Source organism: Leishmania donovani, chromosome 9, assembly GCF_000227135.1.
Source record: "Leishmania donovani BPK282A1 complete genome, chromosome 9".
Taxonomy (NCBI): domain Eukaryota; phylum Euglenozoa; class Kinetoplastea; order Trypanosomatida; family Trypanosomatidae; genus Leishmania; species Leishmania donovani.
This window is the reverse complement of record NC_018236.1, coordinates 267,829-287,480: the sequence shown is the minus strand read 5'-3', so window position 1 is coordinate 287,480 and position 19,652 is coordinate 267,829. Positions and strand designations below refer to the sequence as shown.

Genomic DNA, 19,652 nt, shown 5'->3' with positions numbered 1-19,652 from the left:
CCTGCGAACGTCTTGTGGCTCGTGGTGCTTCTACCCCGCGCGCTTGAGTGCTGGTGCACGTTCCTCTTTGTTGCGTCGCCGTCGTCGTCTCTCGATCGCCACACACCCAAGCGCACACGCGGACGTGTACAGACACGCACACGCACACACGCAGCCGAGGCGCCCAAGTATTCGTCCTGAGCGTGAAGAAGATAACAGCTGAAACGAAGACGATACGTGTGCGGCCTTCATACCAAGTCCAGCCCGCGTGTGTCATACCACGCACCTACCCGGAGGGGGTGCGTTGCTTTTATCCCTTGTGGTTCTCCTTCCTCCTTCGTGCCCATCCCCCTCTCCCATCCACCAACCCTCCCCGTACATACGTTATATAGAACGAGAGGGAAGAGAAGAACTCTTTTTCAGTAGCTGTACACCTCCCTATTCCCTAACTCCTTTTCCTGCAGGTGTGTGTGTGTGTGTGTGTGTGTGTGTGTGTCAGAGTCTTCCGAGGTCGTCCTACCATTGCTTGATACGTCATCATTTCTTTGCTTGCCTGCTTCCTTCGCTGTGTGTGTCCTTCATTCTCTCTCTCTGTGTATAGCTGTACGGTAGTTCTTTCTCGTGTCTCTCTTCTCCCTTTCGTCAGCCCTTCCACATGTACTCTTTTTCTCCCGTGATGCCCAGCAAGACCGCCGCTTCGCCAGCCAACGAGCTCGTCAGCAGCAGCAGCAACAGCAGTGTGGAGTTGGTCGACGACATCAGGGAGTCGCTCGACCGCATCGAAAAACTCCTCAACCGCGGTCAGCAGCTGCTGTACGGTGATAACGCGGCCGATGGCAAGCAGGCGTACAGCAAGGGGGCCGCGGTGTCCCCGGACGGAGAGCCTGCGGACGCAGACGCTGTCTCGATCCCGACCGCGCGGCACGTAGACGCCAACTGCGGCTCCTACCAGCTGCCGTCTGGCACGCATGTCGGCCTCCCCCTGCGCGGCACTGGCACCAGTGCCGCCGCAAACGCGTCCTTTTACCCGCAGAGCACCCCCCAGCACCCGGCAAGCCGCTTTCAGAGAAATTCAGAAAAATTGTGCCAGCGCTTGTCGGGGGAAAGCAACCACCGTTACCCGTTGCAGAACGGCTCGAACCGCAGTAGCCTCCACGCCCGCCCGCGTGCGAGCCCGGCGTCGATGGGCAGCAAACGTCTACCGCCGGGCTTCAAGAAGGACAAAGTGCTGGTCTCCGTGCGTGGACGGCGGATCGTTCAGATCCAGAAGGAAGGCGGCATTGTGCCTAATTTTGAAGAGGGCCTCGACGCTCATGACACGCCGCAGAACTTTACCATCGAAGAGCTGAAGGAGCGCATCCGCCGTGAACTGGAGGAGTACCGACGCTTGGGCCCCCTCATGCACCGCTACGAGTCGTTCCGGCGCCGGCAATGCGTCACTGTCGCCAAGCGTGCGCCGATCATGAAGATTGCTTCGAGAACATTCACTGCGGCAACGACGGCAGCGCTTGGGAGCAAGCCAGTGAAGCACGTCCCCGCACTAGCCTCTGGGGCCACGCCGCAGAGGGCGGCCAACCGCTTCGGCGTCCATGCCGCGGCGGCCACAACGAAATCTGGGCCACAAGCGGCCTCCGCGTCCAGGCAGGCGGCGAAGAGCACTAACGGCACCCCGGTGCGCAGCACGCTACGGAACTCGCACGAGAAGGGCCGCGTGGAGACGAGGCGTGCCAACCGGGAATCGCACCCCCCTGTGATGGCGCCGCCGGTGAGCAACACGTACAGCGCCTACTACAACCCCCTGCAGATGAGCGCGGGCAGCCGCAGTGCGCCGTGCGAGCTCTCGTCGAAGCAGACGGCCGGGTGCAGCTACGTCGTGCCGCCGCATGCGAGCAATGTGTCAACGCGCAAGCCCCGCTCCCCCTCGGCCGCGGCCGTGTCAAAGTCATCGACGACGACCAGCGAGCTGGCCACTGAGGAGCCGGCGCGCGTAGAATCCCTGTCGGGCCCCTTCATGGACAACAAGGTGCACAGCACAAGCACGCAGCTCTCGGCGAACGCTTCACCTGCGCAGCTGAAGCCGCCCACCCGCACTACTGAGCCCCAAGACGACATGGAGGAGGTCAGCTTGCCAGACAGCATGGAGGACTGCGACGTCTCGCAGCCCTACGTTGCACCACTGGATCTCAGCGTGATCAAGAAGTAGGAGGTATGGCAACGCACATGCAATGGCCTGACAAGCGCCAAAGCGGGTTGCGACCCCATTTTCGGGATCATATCAACCGTGAGTTTGTAGTGCCTCTGTTGCGTCAGCACGGACAGAAAGAAAACATATGAAGTTTTGCTGGGTTATGCATGTACATAGGTGCCTGCCTCTCTGTGTGTGTGTGTGTGTGTGCGTGTGCGTGTGCGTGTGTTGTTTCCTTTCCCCCATCCTTTTATTCCGTGTCTTTGCGTTTCTCGCTAAGGTGATTCCCTCAGTTGGCTTCATCGCCCTCCCTCCCCCTCTCTCGTGGTGTGTTGCGGGTGCATCCCTTTGGAGTTGGACGAGAAAGATCGGGGGAAAGAGAGTAACTGCAAAGGGAAAGGAGAGACGAGTTATCTCGTTCTGCTTCTGCCTTCGTTTACCTGTTCCTTCTCTGTTTCCCCCTCTCTCTCCCCCCCCCTTCACGTACTGTTTTTGTGGCGTTGCTCTGTGTGTGTGTGTGTGTGCAGTGATAGTCGTGATGCCGTTGTTGCCATACGGTGTCAGAGAATATGCGTGTGTGCAGGGCGAGAAAGCATGGTCCTGTCTGTGTTCACCGCAAGCCAATGTGTGGCGTCGGAAAGGAGCAGCGGAAGGCAGACGACCCCCCTCTCACTCTGCAGGACAGCCCTCCGCTTCCCGCACGCGCCTCCTCTCCCTCTCCCCCTCCCCCTCCCCTGTCCCTTTTTCTTCGCATTGGTCTCTCCAAAGTGCGGGCAAGCCGGCGTTCATGACGGCATCGTGGGAGATCGCGTCGCTCCTTTGCCACGCAAGCGCGTGCATGTTATCGGATGCCTTCGGAAGCATCGAGTTGAAAAGATGCAACCAAACACGCCACGACGCCCGTTCAGGGGCCAACCAAGCGACACGCCGCTTTCGTCAACCCATACGCGTCCGTAAAACGCCCATGGGCGGGCACCCGCGCCCGAAGGGAAGAGAACCCCCGCCCCCCCCACACACACACCACGAAAACACCCGCGACGCATTCCCCACCCACCCACCCCTTTCCTTTCCCCGCCCGACCAAAGCCTGCACCAACGCCGTCGCGCGAATGGGCCTTTCCCTTGCCTCCGCCTGGTTCAGGGTGGGGGAAAAGTGTGACAAGAGTGGGGTTTGAACCCACGCCTCCAGGGGAGATCACGACCTGAACGTGACGTCTTAGACCACTCGACCATCTTGCCTCGGGATAATATCCAGAGCTTTGTATACCGACAGGGTCGGTAAAGGCGCAAAAAAGTATAGCACCGATTGGTTTCGATCCAACGACCTATGGGTTATGAGCCCATCGCGCTTCCACTGCGCTACGGTGCTGCTACAAATATCTAGACGTACACGAGATGTCAAAGTCGTGAACGGACCCGCCAGTCTCTCCTTCGCAAAACTTTGAGTACGACCACACTTGAGTGAAAACACCATATCCCGTCCGATTTGTGAAGTTAAGCACTCACAGGCTCAGTTAGTACTGAGGTCAGTGATGACTCGGGAACCCTGAGTGCCGTACTCTTTTTTTGGCGGGCCCCATCGCCCGCTTTCGCCAATCCAGCGAGGAAGGCATGGTGTCGCCGCCCGAAAATTTCATGGACCCCGATGCTTGCGCCCACCCCTTTTCGCGCACGCCTCGCCGGAAACGGGCGCACGCAGACTTTCAGCCCAGCGTTGTCCAAAAGCGGCCACGCGTCAAGACGCCACGGCGCCCCCATCTAACGACGCACGGCGCTTTTTGTCACGCAAGCCTCCCCGAGAACAAGGCCAACAAGAACCCCCATTCCTCTTGCGGAGGATTGTCCCAAACACAAAACCCCGAAGGCCCCGCGTACGACACGCACGTTTCCGGGAAAGACGCCCCACCAAACCCCAGAGACCAATATATACAAACCGACTCCTCTGACCCTCGAAACACCAAGAGCGCAACAGCCCCGAGAAAACACCCACAATTCCATAAAAAACGCCACCTTCCAGGCAGTCACCCCCAGTTTTCGGCAACGAAAGAAAACGAAGCCCCGCCCCAGCAAAAAGGCAGAACCCCACCATCACCGACCCACCGAAACGCACGAGGCCCACAGCACAAGAAAGCGGAGAGACAACCGCCACCGTAACTAAAAACCCGGAACCAAACGCCGCTTTATCACGGCCTATCCTTGATTCACTGACGAAAAAAGCCCTTTTATTCCCCCCCCCCCAAAAAAAAAATTCTTCACAGCCAAGACTGCCGAGGTGGTGCGGCTTTCCAAAAATCATTTGCAACGCGTTCTGCGCATGAGAGAAAAATCCATTTTTTAAGCCTTGGGTTACGATTCCTGAAAGAGTCCGAAAAAATCAAGATAAGCGTACAAACTGTTTGCATTTGCCTCGCCCTTACAAACACCCAAGCCCATTTTTCACCAACAGAAAGTTAGCTACCAGCCGCGGCGTTAGTTTTCGATGTTTTCTGGGCGTCAAATGTCCCGACCCGAGCCGAAAATAGCCACAAAGCCGCCGCAAAAATTCAAAACGAAAAAAACAAGCCCCGTTTTTAAAAGAGACGCACAAAAAGCTTTGGTTGCTCCAAAATTTGCTGCGCAAAACCCCGGCATGGGGAAATCACCGTTTCCTTGAACGCAGCATCGCTTTACAGAAACCGATCAAATTTAACGAAAAAGCGACCGGTGAGGAGTCCGCAAAGGAAACAACGCCAAGGAATGCGCCCAGGCGCTGATGCGGGCGGAAAAAGGGGGCCCACGGCCACACCAACCAGCACGCAAACAGGCCCCCCGCCAGAGAAGATGCCGGGCCCGGCCCCGGGCTGCCCCCCGCGCCCACGCGTGGCGCTTTGGGCCTTTTTGGTTTTCGCCCGTCTGTCACAAAAATGCCCAAACGCATCCCCCCCCCCCGCGGTGGCTATTAGAATTATAAACACCACACGGATGCTTGGGGGAAACAAAAAGGGCGCCCCCCGGGAGGGGACAGCGCACCGAAAACCAGACGCGCAGAGAACGCAAAAAGAAGCAACACGCATGATGAACACCAAAGCAACTAGAGCGAAAAGTGCGAAAACAGCGGACATGCACAAGCCACAAAAACAAAACAGAAAAGCACGCGAAAGAAAGGAAAACTACCTGGCCGAGGACGCAAAAAGTTTGCGGGAAAAAAGTACGAAATTTAGGTAACAAGATCAAAGGGGACGCCCGCGTGCACAAAAAAAATAGCACGCCACAAAACGACCTGACGGCAGCGAGTGCCGATGGCAAATCGAAACAGAAGCTAAAAGAAAAGAACCCCACCCACTCTGACCAAGACAATTCCAATGGCGACGGTGAGAAAACATGCGCCACGTCCCGCAAAAACATCAAAAGAGATGCGAGTAGAGAGAAGCACGCCTGTATTGGGACAAGCCAACGTTATCCAAAAAAAAAACGGGAAAACCCTGGGAACCAAGATAGTCAGGAAAGAATGCAAAAGCACACGTTGGCCACTTTACAAAAAATACCCAAAAGTGCCATGGCAAGGAAAAGCCCTAGCGCCAAGCAAGGGCGCCCCCAGGCAAAAAAAAAGCTCATGATGAGTAAGAAAATAAATCACCAGGCCCTTCGTTTGCGCAAAGTTGTTTCAACGAGTTGTGCGTTTTTGGATAAATTGCTGCAAAACATTGAAGCTATCAGGCAGGCCAAATAAAAAAATGGCGTGGGCTTTTGCCCGGGTCTTTTTTAGCTTTCAGACGGCCAAAGATGACCTTATCGCGCCCCAGAAACAGGGGCCCCAGGAACATCAAAGCAACACCATTGAACTGTAAAGAAAATTTTGCAACAGCAAAACAGGCCCGAAAGCAAATTTCTTTTCGAGTCCAACAATGAGCCATTGTTTCGGAGCGGCGCCAGAAACAGCCAGAAAACGCGCCACCGCAATTTTTTACGGAAACTTATTTACTGTGCTTTTTTTTTCGCTTTTGCCTACTGAAAGCGGCGCGGCGTGCGGGCCCTTTTTTAAAAAGCCAAAGAAAACGTTTTTTGGAAAAGGGCCTTGGCGTGTCTGCTTTTGGCGGTTTTGAAAGGGGCGGCGCGGGGGTTTCACTTCTTCAGAAAGTTGCTGGCTGGCGCCTTTGTTTTCGGGTTTTATTCCGCCTACTGAAGCTTTCGGCGACCCACCTGCTTTCCCACGCGGGGGGGGGGGGTTAGGCTTCGGGGTGTGTGTCTTCTCCGTGCCCCGCGTGAAAATTTGGAACAAAAACACTAGTTTTTGCGAAGATTTACCCAAAGAGAAAAACCAGGCCAACACTATCCAACGCGCCCCGGAGGGCGCCACCTTTAACAAAGAAGAGGGGGCGTTTGTTTCGCCGTTTTCGAACCGAAATGCCTTTGATGACGTTTTAAAAATCAAAACTGGTGGGCGGTCTTGGGGAACGCGGTGGCGGGGGTCGCGGTCGCGAAAAACGGCCTTCCCGGGGCCGCCCCCCTCCCCCCAACTTTTTTTTATGGATTTGAACGGCGCCAGGCTTTTTTACCCCCGCGTTCCCCCTGTATCGCCCATGGCGGTGGGGCGTTTTCTTGAAAAACGGTGGCGGGCTGTGGGTGACAATGGCGGGCGCCGGCGGGGCCTTGTCGCAAGGGCAAAATGCAAAACGGGCGCGCGGGGAGGGCACCCCAAAAGGACGCCTTTTCGTATCTTTTGGGAAAATTTTTTCTTTTCTACTCCGTGAAAAGCGCGCGGCGGCGTCGCCAAAGGCGATGAAAATGCGCCGTTAAATATCCGCAACATCCGCTACGGGGGTGGGTTTTTTTTTTCGGCCACCGCCGCCTTCGTGGCCTTGCGTGCCGCGGTCTGGGGCCCCTTTGCTCCCCGGCGGCTGCGCCCAAAGAAAACCGCCGGTTCGGAAAGGCGCCCGGCGTGCCGACGGCCGTTCGGCTTTGTGTCTTCGTGTCGTGTGCGTTCTTTGTCGGCCAAGGGGGCCCCGCCGTTTCGGTGCATCGGGGCGCCTTTTGTGCGGCCAGCGGGGGTGGCCAAAAGCATGGCGGGGCAAAAGGAAGAAAAACAATTGGCGGGCCGCGTTTTCCGAATGATTCCCTAATATGTGAAAGATTTTTAATGCGTGAATCCTTGGCGGGGCCGGCGCTTTTTTGCCGGGTGTCCGGGGGGCTGCCAAAGGCGGTTTTTATGTGATTTTGTGGGACCCGGCCTTTGGGGTTGAGGCGGCTAGGCGCCGGCTTCGGCTTCCAGGGCAGGGGTCCTTTTTTTTTCTTGCCGCACGCGGCCTTCTTTGTTTTTTTTGTTGGGAAGAGGGCGTCCCGAAAAAAAAGCGGGCGGGGCGGGGTGTTTTCATGGGTGGGAAAGTGTCTGGTTTTCGCTTCCGGGCGCCGCGCCGCCGCCAGCGCGGTGTATGTGTGAATGGGACTCTGCCCCGAAAGGCGCCGCGCGGCAAAAACAAACGGGGGGGGGGGGAGGCGCCGGGGGCGGCGTCTTGCCGGCGCGCGTGGCTTTTGGGGTTTCGTGGCCTCTTCCGGGCTGGCGGCTGCGTCTTCCCCCTGGGCCCCAAAGGGGGGAAACGTAATGGCCCCGGTGTTTTTTTCCTATCCTGGCCAAAGCGAAAGCCTTTCCCGTAGGCTTTTGCGAATTATGTAGTATTTTGGTTTGGGGCGTGGTTTTGATTTCATGTTCCGCTGCGAGGGCCCTCTGGTCGAGATTGTTGATTCGATGTTGGTGGGATTTGTGGTGTGGCTTTTTGGGTGCGTGCTCTGGTTGGGGGCGCGTGGCTTGGGGAAACGGGTTGGCAGGGTCTCGCCGAAAGGAAATGCGCGCTGGTGGTGGCGGTTGCTGCGGTGACCATGCCGCGCCTCTGCGCCGTGCTCGCCGCTAAGCGCCTGTGCTGAGGCGGTCGGTCCTTGTGTTGTGGGCTTTTTGGTTCCCTTGTTGCTTCTCTCGCTTGCTCTGTGTTGTGCGTGGTGTCTGGCGGGGGCTGGTGGGTTTCTGGCTGGCGCTGCGCTGGTTGGATTTTGGCGGCTTCCACCGCCATAGCCGACTTGAAAGCCACGATGTGTCGCTGCAATTTTTTCCTTTTTTTTTGGTGTGTGTGTGTGTGTTTGTGTTGCGCGTCAGGTGCCCTTGTGCTCGGGGGCGTTTGGCGATGCGCTGGGGTTTGTCGGGTCCTTGGTTTGCTCCGTGTCGGCGTCGGCTCCTTTGGTTCTTTTTTCGCAGGGCTCGCCAGCTTCGCCCTGGTGGGGGCGGGTGCGTCATAGCCCCGCCAGCGCCCTGCCGCTTCTTTTGGGGGGTTTTCAGGCGCAAAGGGTGCGGGGAAGTCGGCGTGTTTTTCCGCCGCCGGTGCGGGCGGTGGGGTCCCCCGGGGGTGGGGGGGGGGGCGCGTCTTTTCTATCCGCGTGGTGTTGGCATGCCTTTGCGGCGGCCTTCGGCGGGTTTGGCTTGGGTTAGGGGCTGGGGCGTGCGGCGCTGGCTGAGGGGCCAGGGGCGGGGTGGGGTCTGGCTGGGGTTTTGGAAGGGTTTTGGGCGCGCTCGGTGGGTGGGGCGGCTGGCGTTGGTTTTTGCGGCGCTCCGCCGGCGGGCGCTGGGGCTGCCGGTGTGGGGTTCGCTGCGGGGGTGGTTGTGGTGCCCTCGTCGCTGGGGCGTTCCGCGTGTGGCCGTTGGGGGCCCCCGGCGGCGCCTCGCTTGGTGGGGGAAGGTCGCTTCCCCCTTCAGAAGTGCGCGAGGACCGCGGCGCAGACGGGGTTTGTGGCGGCGCAGCGCCCCAGCCAGCGTTTCAGCACGGCGTTGAACAGGCGAACGTCTCGCGGGGGGTCGGGCATCAAAAAGTGCGTGTGCACAGAGCAAAGCGGTGCCCCATCGTAGTGGACGGCCATCGGCGCTGGTTGCTGCTCGCTGCCCGGTGACGGCGCAGGGGCGATGGAAAAGCGCTTCGCCTCTTCGGCGACACTTCCGCAGCGCGACTGGAGGAGACGCCAGAACCCGTAGTTGTGCTGCGGTGGCAGTCGGTGCAGCTGCGCGCGCCGCTCAAAGACAGCCGCCACGTGCTCCAGCGAAGCCTGATCAAAGTACCGTGACGTCTGTGTAGCTTGTCGCCACTCCCACAGCACCTCCGGCGTGCTCGCGACAACGTAGCCGCCGTTGAAGGCACCGAAGATGGCCTCGTCGGATTCGCGAATCCAGTGCGGCGACAGGGCAACAGCCGCGGCTGCCGGCACGCAGGGCAGTTCGCGAAGCAGAATAATATCGCAGTCGAGGAAGGCCACGGTCGGCGTGCTTGGCTCTGCCGTCATCAACGCTAGCTCCATCAGATTGGCCTTTTCCATCATGAAGTCAGTGTGCCGTGCGGGGTACCACACGCCGCGTTGGCGCTCCATTTCCGCGCGTGAGATGACCGGGCCGTACTGGTCGAGACACAGTACCCACCGCACATGCGCATCGTCGTACAGAGCACGCAGCTGCGAAGTGGCGTCGGTGGCCGCTTCTGCGGCGTCGCGGACCTCGCTGCTGCAGCCGAGGTAGAGGGGTAGGGTGGGATGAAGCGTGCGGAGCGCTCGGTGGAACAGCGCAAGCTCAGCAACGCACTCGCGCGTTGCCATGGTGCAGACAGCATTGATGAGCTTGCTTGACATGGGTGAACGTTTCGTAGACGGTGCGCAGTGGCGCTGCGCGCGGTGTCCTGTTCAACCTACAAGGTAAAATATGTGCAGTGTGCTCTTGGCGAGGGCAGCTGTGCCAGACGAAACGGTGGAGAGGCGTGAGACGGGACTGACAGGAGTAGACATGACGCCGTCTCCAGTGCTAGCGCGCATGAGGGGGCAGGTGTGGCAGGCAATGGCAGTTGCTGCTCTTGCGGCTGCTTTGGGCCCGAATCAAAGAGTTTTTATTCGAGTGTTTGTGTTTGGATAGGTCCCAGCAGACACCTTACGAGGCTGTGGATGCTGTGACGTCCGCGAGCACCTTGCGCAGGGCAAACTCTACATCGCGCTCGGAGATGTAGAGCGGCCGACTCCACCACGCGCCACCCGGCATCGCTGGCGACGATGCCTCTGTCTTTCGTTGAGACTCCCCCAACGCTGCGGTGCCCTGAAGAGGCGGCGGGGGTGGAAGGCCGCGGTCGCCAAGCCAGTGGCGCAGACAGTCCACACGCACGCGCGTCCACAGGTTGTTGTTGTCGTTCACCGAGCCGGTATCGACGGTGCTCTCGCGGCTGCGTTTTTTCGAAGGTGGTCCGCCGGCCGCCAGTCCACCACGTCGCTCCGTTTGTGCCAGCAAACTCCACAGCGAAGCGAGCCCCTGACTCAGGCGCCGGTAGTCAGCAATGGGCCGCACCACCGTTAGACCCTCGACTTCATGGACGGCCTCGGTGCCTGCTCCCTTACTGTCTGACAACTCCAGACGCTCCAGAGTACCGTCGTGCTTACTGTCAACGCGCAGTTGCAACCGTCGCCGTGACTGACGATGCTGAAAGGCCGCCCGCTCCTCGGCCTCCACCTGCGCGGCGATACCCTGCCGGTACACGGCAGCCACCGCCGCCTCCGACAGCAAGTGCACAAAGAAGTCTGCCACAACGGTGCACTGCGACTCTTCCTTATGCCGGCTTGCCGAACTCCTCACCGCGCCGCTAGACTGCAGATACGCGGCGAGTCGCGCAGCGACGTTGTGCAGATGTTGACGAGCAGCCGCCACCGACGCGCGAGATTCGTCTCCGTCTGCGTACCGCCCACAGACGCCGCCCCTCACCTCATTGGAGGCCGTCGTGTGAGCAGAGGGCGAGGGGACGGTCGCTGCGAACACCGGCGGCGGCTGTGCGAGCCGCTGCTGCTCCGCCGCTTCGCTCTCCAGTGCGTGGAGGGCAAAGGGTGGATGTTGCAACGTGCTCGCACAGAACACGTCGTAGGGGTGGCTACGGCAGTACTCCTCGAGGCGGTCGATGTTGTCCAGGATGGCTGGCGTTGCTTTCCGGTCCTCTCGCACGCTGCGGCGGCCATCACGTGATTTGCTCAGCCATTGATCGATCAGCCCTTGCGGAAACATTCGGCCCGCGCCTGTGCAGGGGATCGTCTGTTGTTCGCTTCTTCTTTACGGTGAGTGTCCACGAGCGCAGAGGGGAGAGCGGGAGTTTCGGGTGGAGAGGCTTGGCAAGGGATACCATTGAGGACTGCGAGGGGTTGTCAAGAAAGGGCATGGCATACGTGAAGCACGAATTCGACTGTACATCATCTTGGTGTTCGGTCCCCACCTACGTGCCGCCCGGACGGCGAGGCGGAAGAGAGCGGGCGGAGGGAGGGGTGCGGAGGCTTTCAGTGTCGCTCTCGCTTCCTTTTTTTTTTCGTATGTCTCTCTCAGGTAAGAAGGTAGATCTACGCCAAACAGACACGAACACGAACACCCCTCATAGACACATATCCGCGTGTGGTAAGACTCGCAGACAGGGAGGGGGGAGGAGGAGGGGGGCCGCGGAGGGAGACGCTGTTACTGACTTAGACACACATAACATATACGCCACGCACACAGATAGTCACGCGCAGACTCCGCGGCCCACAACTGCTGCACCGCATCGAGCGCCGCGTCACGCCAGAACGCCGCGGTTGCCCTCGTTGTTTTGATTGGCCGTCACGGCCTGGTTCGTGCCAGGGCGGTTCAGCTTGTGCTTGGTCATGAAATCGTCCATCTGCTTCTCTTTCTCCATGAGGCCCTTGTTTAGCTGCCCGAGCGCTTCGCGGATGGCGGCTAAGTTCTCCTCAATGTCCGGCAGCACCTCGCCCACCGTGAGCTCCACTAGCGCGCCACCGACAAGGCGATGACAGCAGCGGTCCTTGTTGAGCGGGCGCAGCTCGGTCGCGACGAGGTCGTGCTCGTGGGACTCATTCTCCAGCTCGGCGATGCGGGACATGATGGCGCTCTGCTCCTGACGCATGCGATTGTACTGCTGCACAATCTGCTCCTCAGTGAGAGAGCTCTCCGACGCACTGGTGTTCACGCTCATTTTCTGGTCTGCGGAGCAGTTGTGTCGCACAGCCGAGGAGCGAAAGGTTAAAGAGGACAGCGCGACTGTCAAGTAAAGACGAACGCAGCAAGATGATGAAGGCAGACCTGTGACGCGGACCAATGACGCGTGATGTAGGGGGGTGGGTGGGTGGGTGGTGGTGGGGGGGGGCTGAGAAACTCTTCTCGCGTAGGCGCAGTAAAACGGCGATCGTCACCGATTGACGTCGCCACGTGCACACGGTACGTCCACAAGAAGACAGAGGAGGAGGAGAGATGACGGTAGTGGTGGTGGAGGCACACAGAGGGAAGGAGAGAGGGAAAGACACACACACACACACAGACACACTGCGGGGCGTGCGTAGCGGGATCGTTCCCAAGGCGGCGTACGTGATCGCCCGCGGTGCACGGGAGAGGACAAAAGGGGTAGGGAGGGGTGGGGTTGGGGAGGGATGATCGGGGCTGCTTCGGCAGTCGTAGCGGGACAGCTGTACCCCCCCCCCCGCTGCTGCCGGAGAGCCGCGCACCGCTTGTGCCCTGTCTCTTTCTTGCCTCCTTTTTTGCGCGTGTCTTAGTGGGGCGGGAGGTAGGAATGAGATGGCCTGCTCACGGCAGGTACTTGTGCGCCCGCGCGTTGACTAGAACACTGGGCTACTCAGATACGTCCACACGTTGTTAGCTTTCGTTGCGCGATTTAGGGGCTGAGCGTGGCCATCACGCCGGCAAGACGCGCGCCGCCACGGACTTCTCCAGCAGCCTTATCTTCTTCTCGTTCGCCTCCATCTTTTCATTCGCGAGTCCCAGCAGCGCCCAAACGTATGCCCGCTGAGACGCCACGTGGTTGACACCGTCAAGGACGACAGGCACCTCCAGTCCCAGTCCAGCAGCACCGCGGATGCCGCACATGATCTTTTTGCCAGGCGGGACAACGCCGCTGTTGCGGTACCCGCTGTCGCTAACGGCCGCCGAGTGCAGCAGCTTTGCAGCCTCCATTGTGCGGCACCGAACGTGCATCACAAACGGCTCCATCTTGAGCGACACGGTACCGCGCGTAGGAACGGGCAGTGCCGCAACCTCGTCTCCGCTCATTCTCGCCGCCACCAGCACTCCCTCCACTTCGCCATCATACATTTCAGCAAGCAAGGAACCAGGGGCGGCGCCGTGGCAGTGGGCGCTGCCGCTCACAGAGGCCATGTGAGCCGCGTGCTTCTCCAACTGCGCCGCATCCAGCGCTACGTCCTCCGGGGTGGTGGGTGCCCCGCAGAGGAAACCCACCACCTGCGCCATCTCCATCGGGCGCAGCATGCCGTGCTTCACGAATACCCAGCCAAGCGCCGCGTTTTCGCCACGCTTCATGCGCGGCCTCGGCGTTGCCGTCCCGTCGTCGGCCCCACAAGCCTCGCTGTGTTTGATGCTGTGGAAGAGGGCAATGCGTCCGCTGCAGCTGCTCGTGGTGACGTAGTCCTTGTGCGTGTTGAGCACATCCATCACAGGGAGACACTTCGCATCTACGCTTCCCTTGGGGCTCAGGTCACACACGTTTGTCTGCAGATTGGCCAGAATGTGCGCCTTGTGCGTGGCAAACTCCTTGTCCCGCTGCTTCTGCTGCTGTGCGGAGACGCCGTTTGCCGGAGCGAGCAGCCGGGGCTTGGCTTCTTCCGTCCTCGGTGGCTTCTTGCGCGGCGGCTTCACCTTCGTTGGGGCCGACAATGGGGGCGCATCAACAGTAGCCGTGACCGGCGCGGGCGCTGAACCAGGCGCGGTGTCAGACATGACAAGAGACGATGGACAAACGGCACCTGCCCGCCTGCGTACGACGCCGCGAGAGTATCTCCTTCACCGAGAAGAAAGCGATGACAATAAAAGGCAGAGAGAGGAGTGAGGTAAGCCCGTTCGCGTTAATTTTGAATCACGCATGTCGCGAGTGCAGAAAAGGTCCGCCCTTCCCTCCTCCCCCCCCCAAGCGCGCACGCGACTGCGTTGCCACCGTCATTACGGTCAATCCAGAGCGATCTGCAAGTCGTGGAGGGTTGGTGGTTGGTGCAAGAAGTCGAGGGTGGGGTGGGAGGAGGAGGGAGGAAGGAGGAGTGAGGAGAGGCCCCTCACACACTCCTGAAGAGGACAACGCAACATGGTAGCGGCCGCAACAGTGCGCAACAGGCGCAGTGACGACGACAGGGAGGGGGAGGGAGGCATGTGTGTGTGTGTGTGTGTCACAGAACAAACCCCTCCCGCCCCCTTCCCCACGTACAAACACCCAGAGAGAGAGAGAGGCGGCAGTGGAAGCGATGACGATGCCGACGGTTCTGTGCGGGTGTGATGAGCAGCAAACAAGCGACAACCACGCGCAATGAAAAGTTGGCGTTATGCATGACATCCCCCTCTCGCCTCTTCTTCACGTGTGCACGTGCGAGTTAAATCGAACCACCTTCATGAGCCGATCAGGGACGGCATCTCCACCTCGTCGAGCTCGTCGTTGCGGTCGGCTAACGGAAGGTGAGACGACGCGGTCAGGCCGATGTGCGACTTCGCCGCGATGGTGAAAGAGCGGCGTACGACAACGTGTGCGTGGAAGCAACTGCTGGCGTCCCGCGCGCCGAGCACGCCGGACGAACCATACACCGTTGCGGCATCTGCCTGAGCATTACTGGTGCGAGAGTGATAACGCAAGCCTTGCTCGAGAAGGCAACGCTGTACCACCCCCAGCAGCTCTGCAGAGCGAGCGCGTGGCGCTGCACCGTTGCTGCTGCTGCTGCTGCTGCTGCCCGCCGGGGAATGAGCTGGCAGTCGTGCGTGGGGTGCGAGTACGAGTGCGCCGCAGGGGCCCGGTGCCACGCCCCCCTTTTCCTCGTCTCCCGGCGCGGATGCACCCGTCCGGCTCGACGTGTTGGTCTTGTCATCTGTGGCGCTGCGGCGACACCGCCGCTGCCGCACCACCGCAACAAGTCTGTCTTTTACAGACGTGAAGACCAGCCCAGTGAGAGGGACTTCGGCCGCCGCTGCTGCGTCCGCAGGCCAGCCGTGCACCGCGGCGTACTCCATGGTCTCCAACAGGGTGTGGTGGAGCGCGGTGAAGGACTTGTCCATGTTCGTGTTCGAAAGCACCAGAACCGGCAGCGATGCCGCCTCCACACTGTCGACCAGGTGAGCTTGGATGGTGCGGATTGCTTTGAAGGAGGCGATGTACCTGTTGTTTTGCGCCCGCATGGACATGCCGCGTGCGCGGATGCAGAGCCGCTCCAGGTGACTGTCCGCCTTGGGGATGCGCACGAGAACAGGAACGCAGGCCACACGCGACACGAGAAGCTCGGCGCGCTTCGCCGCCAGATATCGCGGAAGCAAATGCACCCCTTCCACCACGATCGACTCGCGGCGAGCGAGGAGGCGCGCCAGCATCCCGTCAAGGACGCGGAGGACCAGCTCGCACTGTGCCTCGTACCCTTGAACGATGGCGTTCTCGTCGGCGCTCAGCGCATGCGGCACCGCAGATCCGTTATCCGCGGAGACGTGACCATCATCTGCCGTCACCTTGTGCGCCTCATACGTGGACACAAAGAGGGCCGGGAACTGCGCCTCGTGCCCACACAGGCGCGTCCGCAACACCTGACGCACTGTGTCGGTAGACAGCACGTTTGGGACGCGCAGCTGACTCGCCACCAGGCTGGCCAGCGTGCTCTTCCCTGCGCCGCTGGCGCCGCCGACAAAGATGACTACAGGCATGCGTCCGGACTGTTGCGCACACACCATGCTCCACCGGGAAAGCGGCCTCAGCGAAATCATCTGCCCTCGCAGTTCACTTCCCAACCACTTGATGATGCTCCTGCTCCACGTGACGGCGGGGACCCGCAGACAGTAGCGGTTGTGCTGGGACGCGTTCTGATCGTCAGCAGAGGACTGCTTCAGCCAGTCCGCCACGAGAACAGGCAACGGTACGGGCAACTGACGCACTGGTGAACGGAAAGGCGTCGATGCCGGTGATTCGTTGTCCAGCAAGACGACTGGCACAGTGAGGGCGGCTGCGGTGGTGTAGGCTGCCGAGAGAAGCTGTGCAAGCATGTGGTCGGCGGTCTTTCGAACGCGATGCTGCTTTATGCCACAGCAGAGCAGCACACGGTGAAGGGCGTAGCGAGTAAAGGTCGACGGCTCGCCCTCCGCGTTACCGATGCATCTTTGGAGCCGATCGGATGGCACGCACTCATCAGCGGACGGTGTAGAGTCGGACGTCACGCAGACGCGGTGAATGAGGCGCGAGAGCCCAATCCAGTACGACAGTGCTTCATCGATCGACGGCGGTGCCACAGGTGTAGGGACGGTGGGGCTTGATCCCGTCTGAGGTGAGGCAGTCGTGGCCATCGATACTGGGACACGAGAAGGGCACACACACACACACCGGAGCAACAGGAGGACGAGAGAGGAAAAAGAGTGATAGACCAAGCGTGTGGGGGCAGCGACAGCAATACACAAACTGATGCGCGCGTGCGCCGGACGCTGGCGCAAAGGAGGATAGCGAGCGGTCGTTGTGGTTGTGGAGTCGAGCAATGCAGGGATGTTGGCAGTCACGAACGGACGTGCACACGCATACACACATGCAAAAATACACACGCGCGTACAAACGGCGAGCAACCGCTGTGGGGCCCCCAAGCATTAGTAGCTCTGGGGTCAGCACAGGAGAACAAGGGAGGGTAGAGTGCGGGAATGGGGGAGGGGAGAGAGATGAGGAGGATAGGAAGGGGGGGGCGAGTGATCGAAGACATCTCAGGCTCACAAGCACGACGCCGACGCGCAGCTACACCCTTGTGGAGCTGTGCGCACGAAGGCTTGTGCACTATTCATGCGTGATACAGCTCGGTGTGTGCACGCAGAGGCTTAGGCTACGGCAGAGAGAAAAACGCTCAGAAGAGGTGCGCGTGTTGGTGGTGGTGGCCCCACCCCTATTCTTTCTTTTCTGTTCTGGTGTTGAAAGGGCAACACATATATATCCATATCCATATATATACACACCTCCATGTTCACGTGCATGTGCGCATGTGCCTCGCACTCGCGCACCTGAAGGTGGGAGGGGATGCTTTGTTGGAGCCGTGAATGTGTGCGTGTGTGTGTGTGTGTCGGGAGGGAGGGGGCCGGTGTAGAGAGGAAAGTCTGGACACGGTCTTGGTAACCAATTCTACACCTCCATCCCAACATCACAATAACAACGGGCAGCAATACTCTTTGTGCTTTTCGTTTTTTTTTTTCTGCGCGGCGTCAGCGCGAGTGCCTTGCATGCGCACCTTCCCTCTCAGACGGACACGTACACCCCCCCCCCCACAGGACCTCCCGCCATGAATCGTGCAATCAGCGCCAGCGCCGCCCAGTCCCTACAGTACACAGGCCGTGGCCTTGGCAAGGACGGCCGAGTCGCGCAGCGGCGCGGAAGGCAAGAGGACCTCCATCAAGTTCCGCCAAACTCCGCGGTCGTACAACCCTTTCAGGTCCTCCGTGAGCATCTTCTTAGCACGCTTGCGGTACGCTAGGTTCTCCTTCCCGCCCTCCTCGTACCCGGGTTCTGTCTTGGGTGGCGGGGGCTCCTTAAGCGCCAGAAGGGCCTTGGGCTTACGCTCGGCTACTTGTTCGAGGCGCTCGCGCACCTTGCGTGATTCACGGTATACCAAATCCAGCGTCGGCAGCGTCACCACAAACTCCACTGTGTCGTCGATCTTGTTGAGGTCGTTGACTGTCAGGTTCGCCACCGCAAAGGTCATCTGATAGCCCCAGAACGCGTACAGCACGAGGCCGATGAAGAAGGCGAAGAAGAAGAGACACGCCTCAAGCAAGTGGAAGTTGACGAGGATCGCCAGGTATTGGGAGAGGTTCAGCGGGACGGTGCGGCCGTTCGGGTATCGCAGCACCCACCCCCACGCGTGGTGTGTCACGAGAAACTGGCGAGTGTTGCGGAAGAGGTCGATGCAGGCCCAAGTGCAGGACATGGCGTGGCACAGAAGGAAGCCGAGGAAATAGCGCGTTGTCCGCTCTGCCACGTCGTTGTTGATCCACGGGCAGTGATGGTCGTACCGGCGCACGCACCGATGACACAGACGGCAGTGCTTGCTGCGGCTGGGCCGAGAAACATGGCAGGTGGTGCAGCTCTGGCCTAGCTGGACGGGCTGTCCCACAGTCGGGCTTGTGTACTCCTTTTGCGCCCTCGTGAGCTGCGCGGCTGCCTCATCGGAGGCAATGGCGTACACCATGCCGTCCACAATATACCGGTGGTTCAGCACGAACTCCTCCGCGGGTGAGAAAAGGAAGGACCGGCGGGATTTGGAGTTGCCCGGTGTCGTGCCCTGACCGGCGATACCCGCCCTGCTCTTTGCTGTTTCACGCGACAAGAGCCTCTTCTTGGCGCCGGTGGCAGCTTTGGTCGCAAATTGCTGCCGCTGCGCCGCCCTATCGGCTTCCGCCGTCACGGTGCCCGGGTCGGAGAAAGTGGCGCAGGCCCACAGGAACTCGGAGAGCACGACGAGAACCCACGACACTGCCTTCGACGTGATGGATGCCTTGAGCCGCGGCAGGGAGACGAGCAGGTACAGACCCTCCACCGTCCACACGAGGACAACGTAAAAGATGACCATGAACCAGTTACGCTCGTGGATTGTGTGTTTTGCACAACGACTGCAGCACAGCCGGCCCTTGCGCTGATCACAACCAAAGCAGCAACTCACACAGAACCCGCACACGCACAGCGGGACGCTGGTGAGGAGGCGATGGAGCTTGCCGACGACGCCGTCGCGGTGATATCTAGTCGGGCCCATGATGACGATGTACATGAAGGTCCCAACCAGGGCAATGGCACCAATGAAGGTGCCAAATATAAGCATCAACATGGCGCCTTCGCCTCTTTGTCTTTCTCGCGGCTGAGCTACACGTGTGTGTGTGCGTGACTGTGTGTATGTCTACGTGTATGCGGAGGGAGACACAGAGAGAGAGATGTGGTGGTCGGTTGGGTGGGGTGAGGATGCGGGGAAGGGGGAGGGGGGAAGCGAGGGAGAGGAGAGCGGCGAGCTGATGAAGGAGCCGAGGAGGAGGAGACACCGCCGTGAGCGTGTCTGCGAGGGATGGAAACGCCGTCGTGGTGGGGTTGTGGTGGAGGCGGGATCAAAGAGGGCACCCCTTGTCACACTATCGATCCCCCCTCCCCCGAAGAACAGGGGAAGGGAGGGAGATGAGGGGAGGGGGAAGCAGAAGGGGGGGGGGGTGCACTACACGCGCAGAGAGACGGGCAGCGCGCACACGTGCGTGCACGTCTCTCGCTCGTTCTCGCCCTGTACGTGTGCGCTGATGTGGCTGCGCAAGAGTTGGCACCCGTAAAGGAAATAAATAGAGAGTGGCAAGAGGGAGAGGGGAGGGAGGGGTGCAGGTGTCAAGAGTCCATCATATGCCAAACACCACCTCTAATTCTGTCGAGGGGCGGATGACCTTGTGTGACCGGGGTACGAGGGAGGCAAAATACGTGGCAAGGAGG

General features: G+C 60.0%; 7 protein-coding genes and 3 non-coding genes across 10 annotated transcripts; 2 read left to right on the top strand and 8 right to left on the bottom strand.

Moving 5' to 3' along the window:
- Positions 1-634: 634 nt before the first annotated feature.
- Positions 635-2,182, top strand: LDBPK_090750 (hypothetical protein, conserved; the record flags this gene model as incomplete). Its single annotated transcript, XM_003858707.1, has 1 exon — positions 635-2,182. The coding sequence occupies one exon, from the start codon at positions 635-637 to the stop codon at positions 2,180-2,182; it is 1,548 nt and encodes a 515-aa protein (XP_003858755.1).
- Positions 2,183-3,319: 1,137 nt separating this feature from the next.
- LDBPK_09tRNA2 lies at positions 3,320-3,402 on the bottom strand. The gene has a single exon. It is a non-coding gene; the product is annotated as a tRNA-Leu (tRNA).
- Positions 3,403-3,460: 58 nt separating this feature from the next.
- LDBPK_09tRNA1 lies at positions 3,461-3,532 on the bottom strand. The gene has a single exon. It is a non-coding gene; the product is annotated as a tRNA-Met (tRNA).
- Positions 3,533-3,650: 118 nt separating this feature from the next.
- LDBPK_09rRNA1 lies at positions 3,651-3,766 on the top strand. The gene has a single exon (XR_002966705.1). It is a non-coding gene; the product is annotated as a 5S(M5) ribosomal RNA (ribosomal RNA).
- Positions 3,767-8,877: 5,111 nt separating this feature from the next.
- On the bottom strand, positions 8,878-9,798 carry LDBPK_090740 (hypothetical protein, conserved; the record flags this gene model as incomplete). Its single annotated transcript, XM_003858706.1, has 1 exon — positions 8,878-9,798. The coding sequence occupies one exon, from the start codon at positions 9,796-9,798 to the stop codon at positions 8,878-8,880; it is 921 nt and encodes a 306-aa protein (XP_003858754.1).
- Positions 9,799-10,090: 292 nt separating this feature from the next.
- LDBPK_090730 (hypothetical protein, conserved) lies at positions 10,091-11,203 on the bottom strand (the record flags this gene model as incomplete). The annotated part of the gene is made up of 1 exon (XM_003858705.1): positions 10,091-11,203. The coding sequence occupies one exon, from the start codon at positions 11,201-11,203 to the stop codon at positions 10,091-10,093; it is 1,113 nt and encodes a 370-aa protein (XP_003858753.1).
- Positions 11,204-11,738: 535 nt separating this feature from the next.
- Positions 11,739-12,155, bottom strand: LDBPK_090720 (prefoldin subunit 2, putative; the record flags this gene model as incomplete). The annotated part of the gene is made up of 1 exon (XM_003858704.1): positions 11,739-12,155. One exon carries the CDS (start codon positions 12,153-12,155, stop codon positions 11,739-11,741), a length of 417 nt encoding a protein of 138 aa, XP_003858752.1.
- Positions 12,156-12,868: 713 nt separating this feature from the next.
- On the bottom strand, positions 12,869-13,927 carry LDBPK_090710 (hypothetical protein, conserved; the record flags this gene model as incomplete). Its single annotated transcript, XM_003858703.1, has 1 exon — positions 12,869-13,927. The coding sequence occupies one exon, from the start codon at positions 13,925-13,927 to the stop codon at positions 12,869-12,871; it is 1,059 nt and encodes a 352-aa protein (XP_003858751.1).
- A 657-nt stretch (positions 13,928-14,584) lies between these two features.
- On the bottom strand, positions 14,585-16,507 carry LDBPK_090700 (hypothetical protein, conserved; the record flags this gene model as incomplete). Its single annotated transcript, XM_003858702.1, has 1 exon — positions 14,585-16,507. One exon carries the CDS (start codon positions 16,505-16,507, stop codon positions 14,585-14,587), a length of 1,923 nt encoding a protein of 640 aa, XP_003858750.1.
- Positions 16,508-17,511: 1,004 nt separating this feature from the next.
- Positions 17,512-19,014, bottom strand: LDBPK_090690 (hypothetical protein, conserved; the record flags this gene model as incomplete). The annotated part of the gene is made up of 1 exon (XM_003858701.1): positions 17,512-19,014. One exon carries the CDS (start codon positions 19,012-19,014, stop codon positions 17,512-17,514), a length of 1,503 nt encoding a protein of 500 aa, XP_003858749.1.
- Between the last annotated feature and the right edge of the window lie 638 nt (positions 19,015-19,652).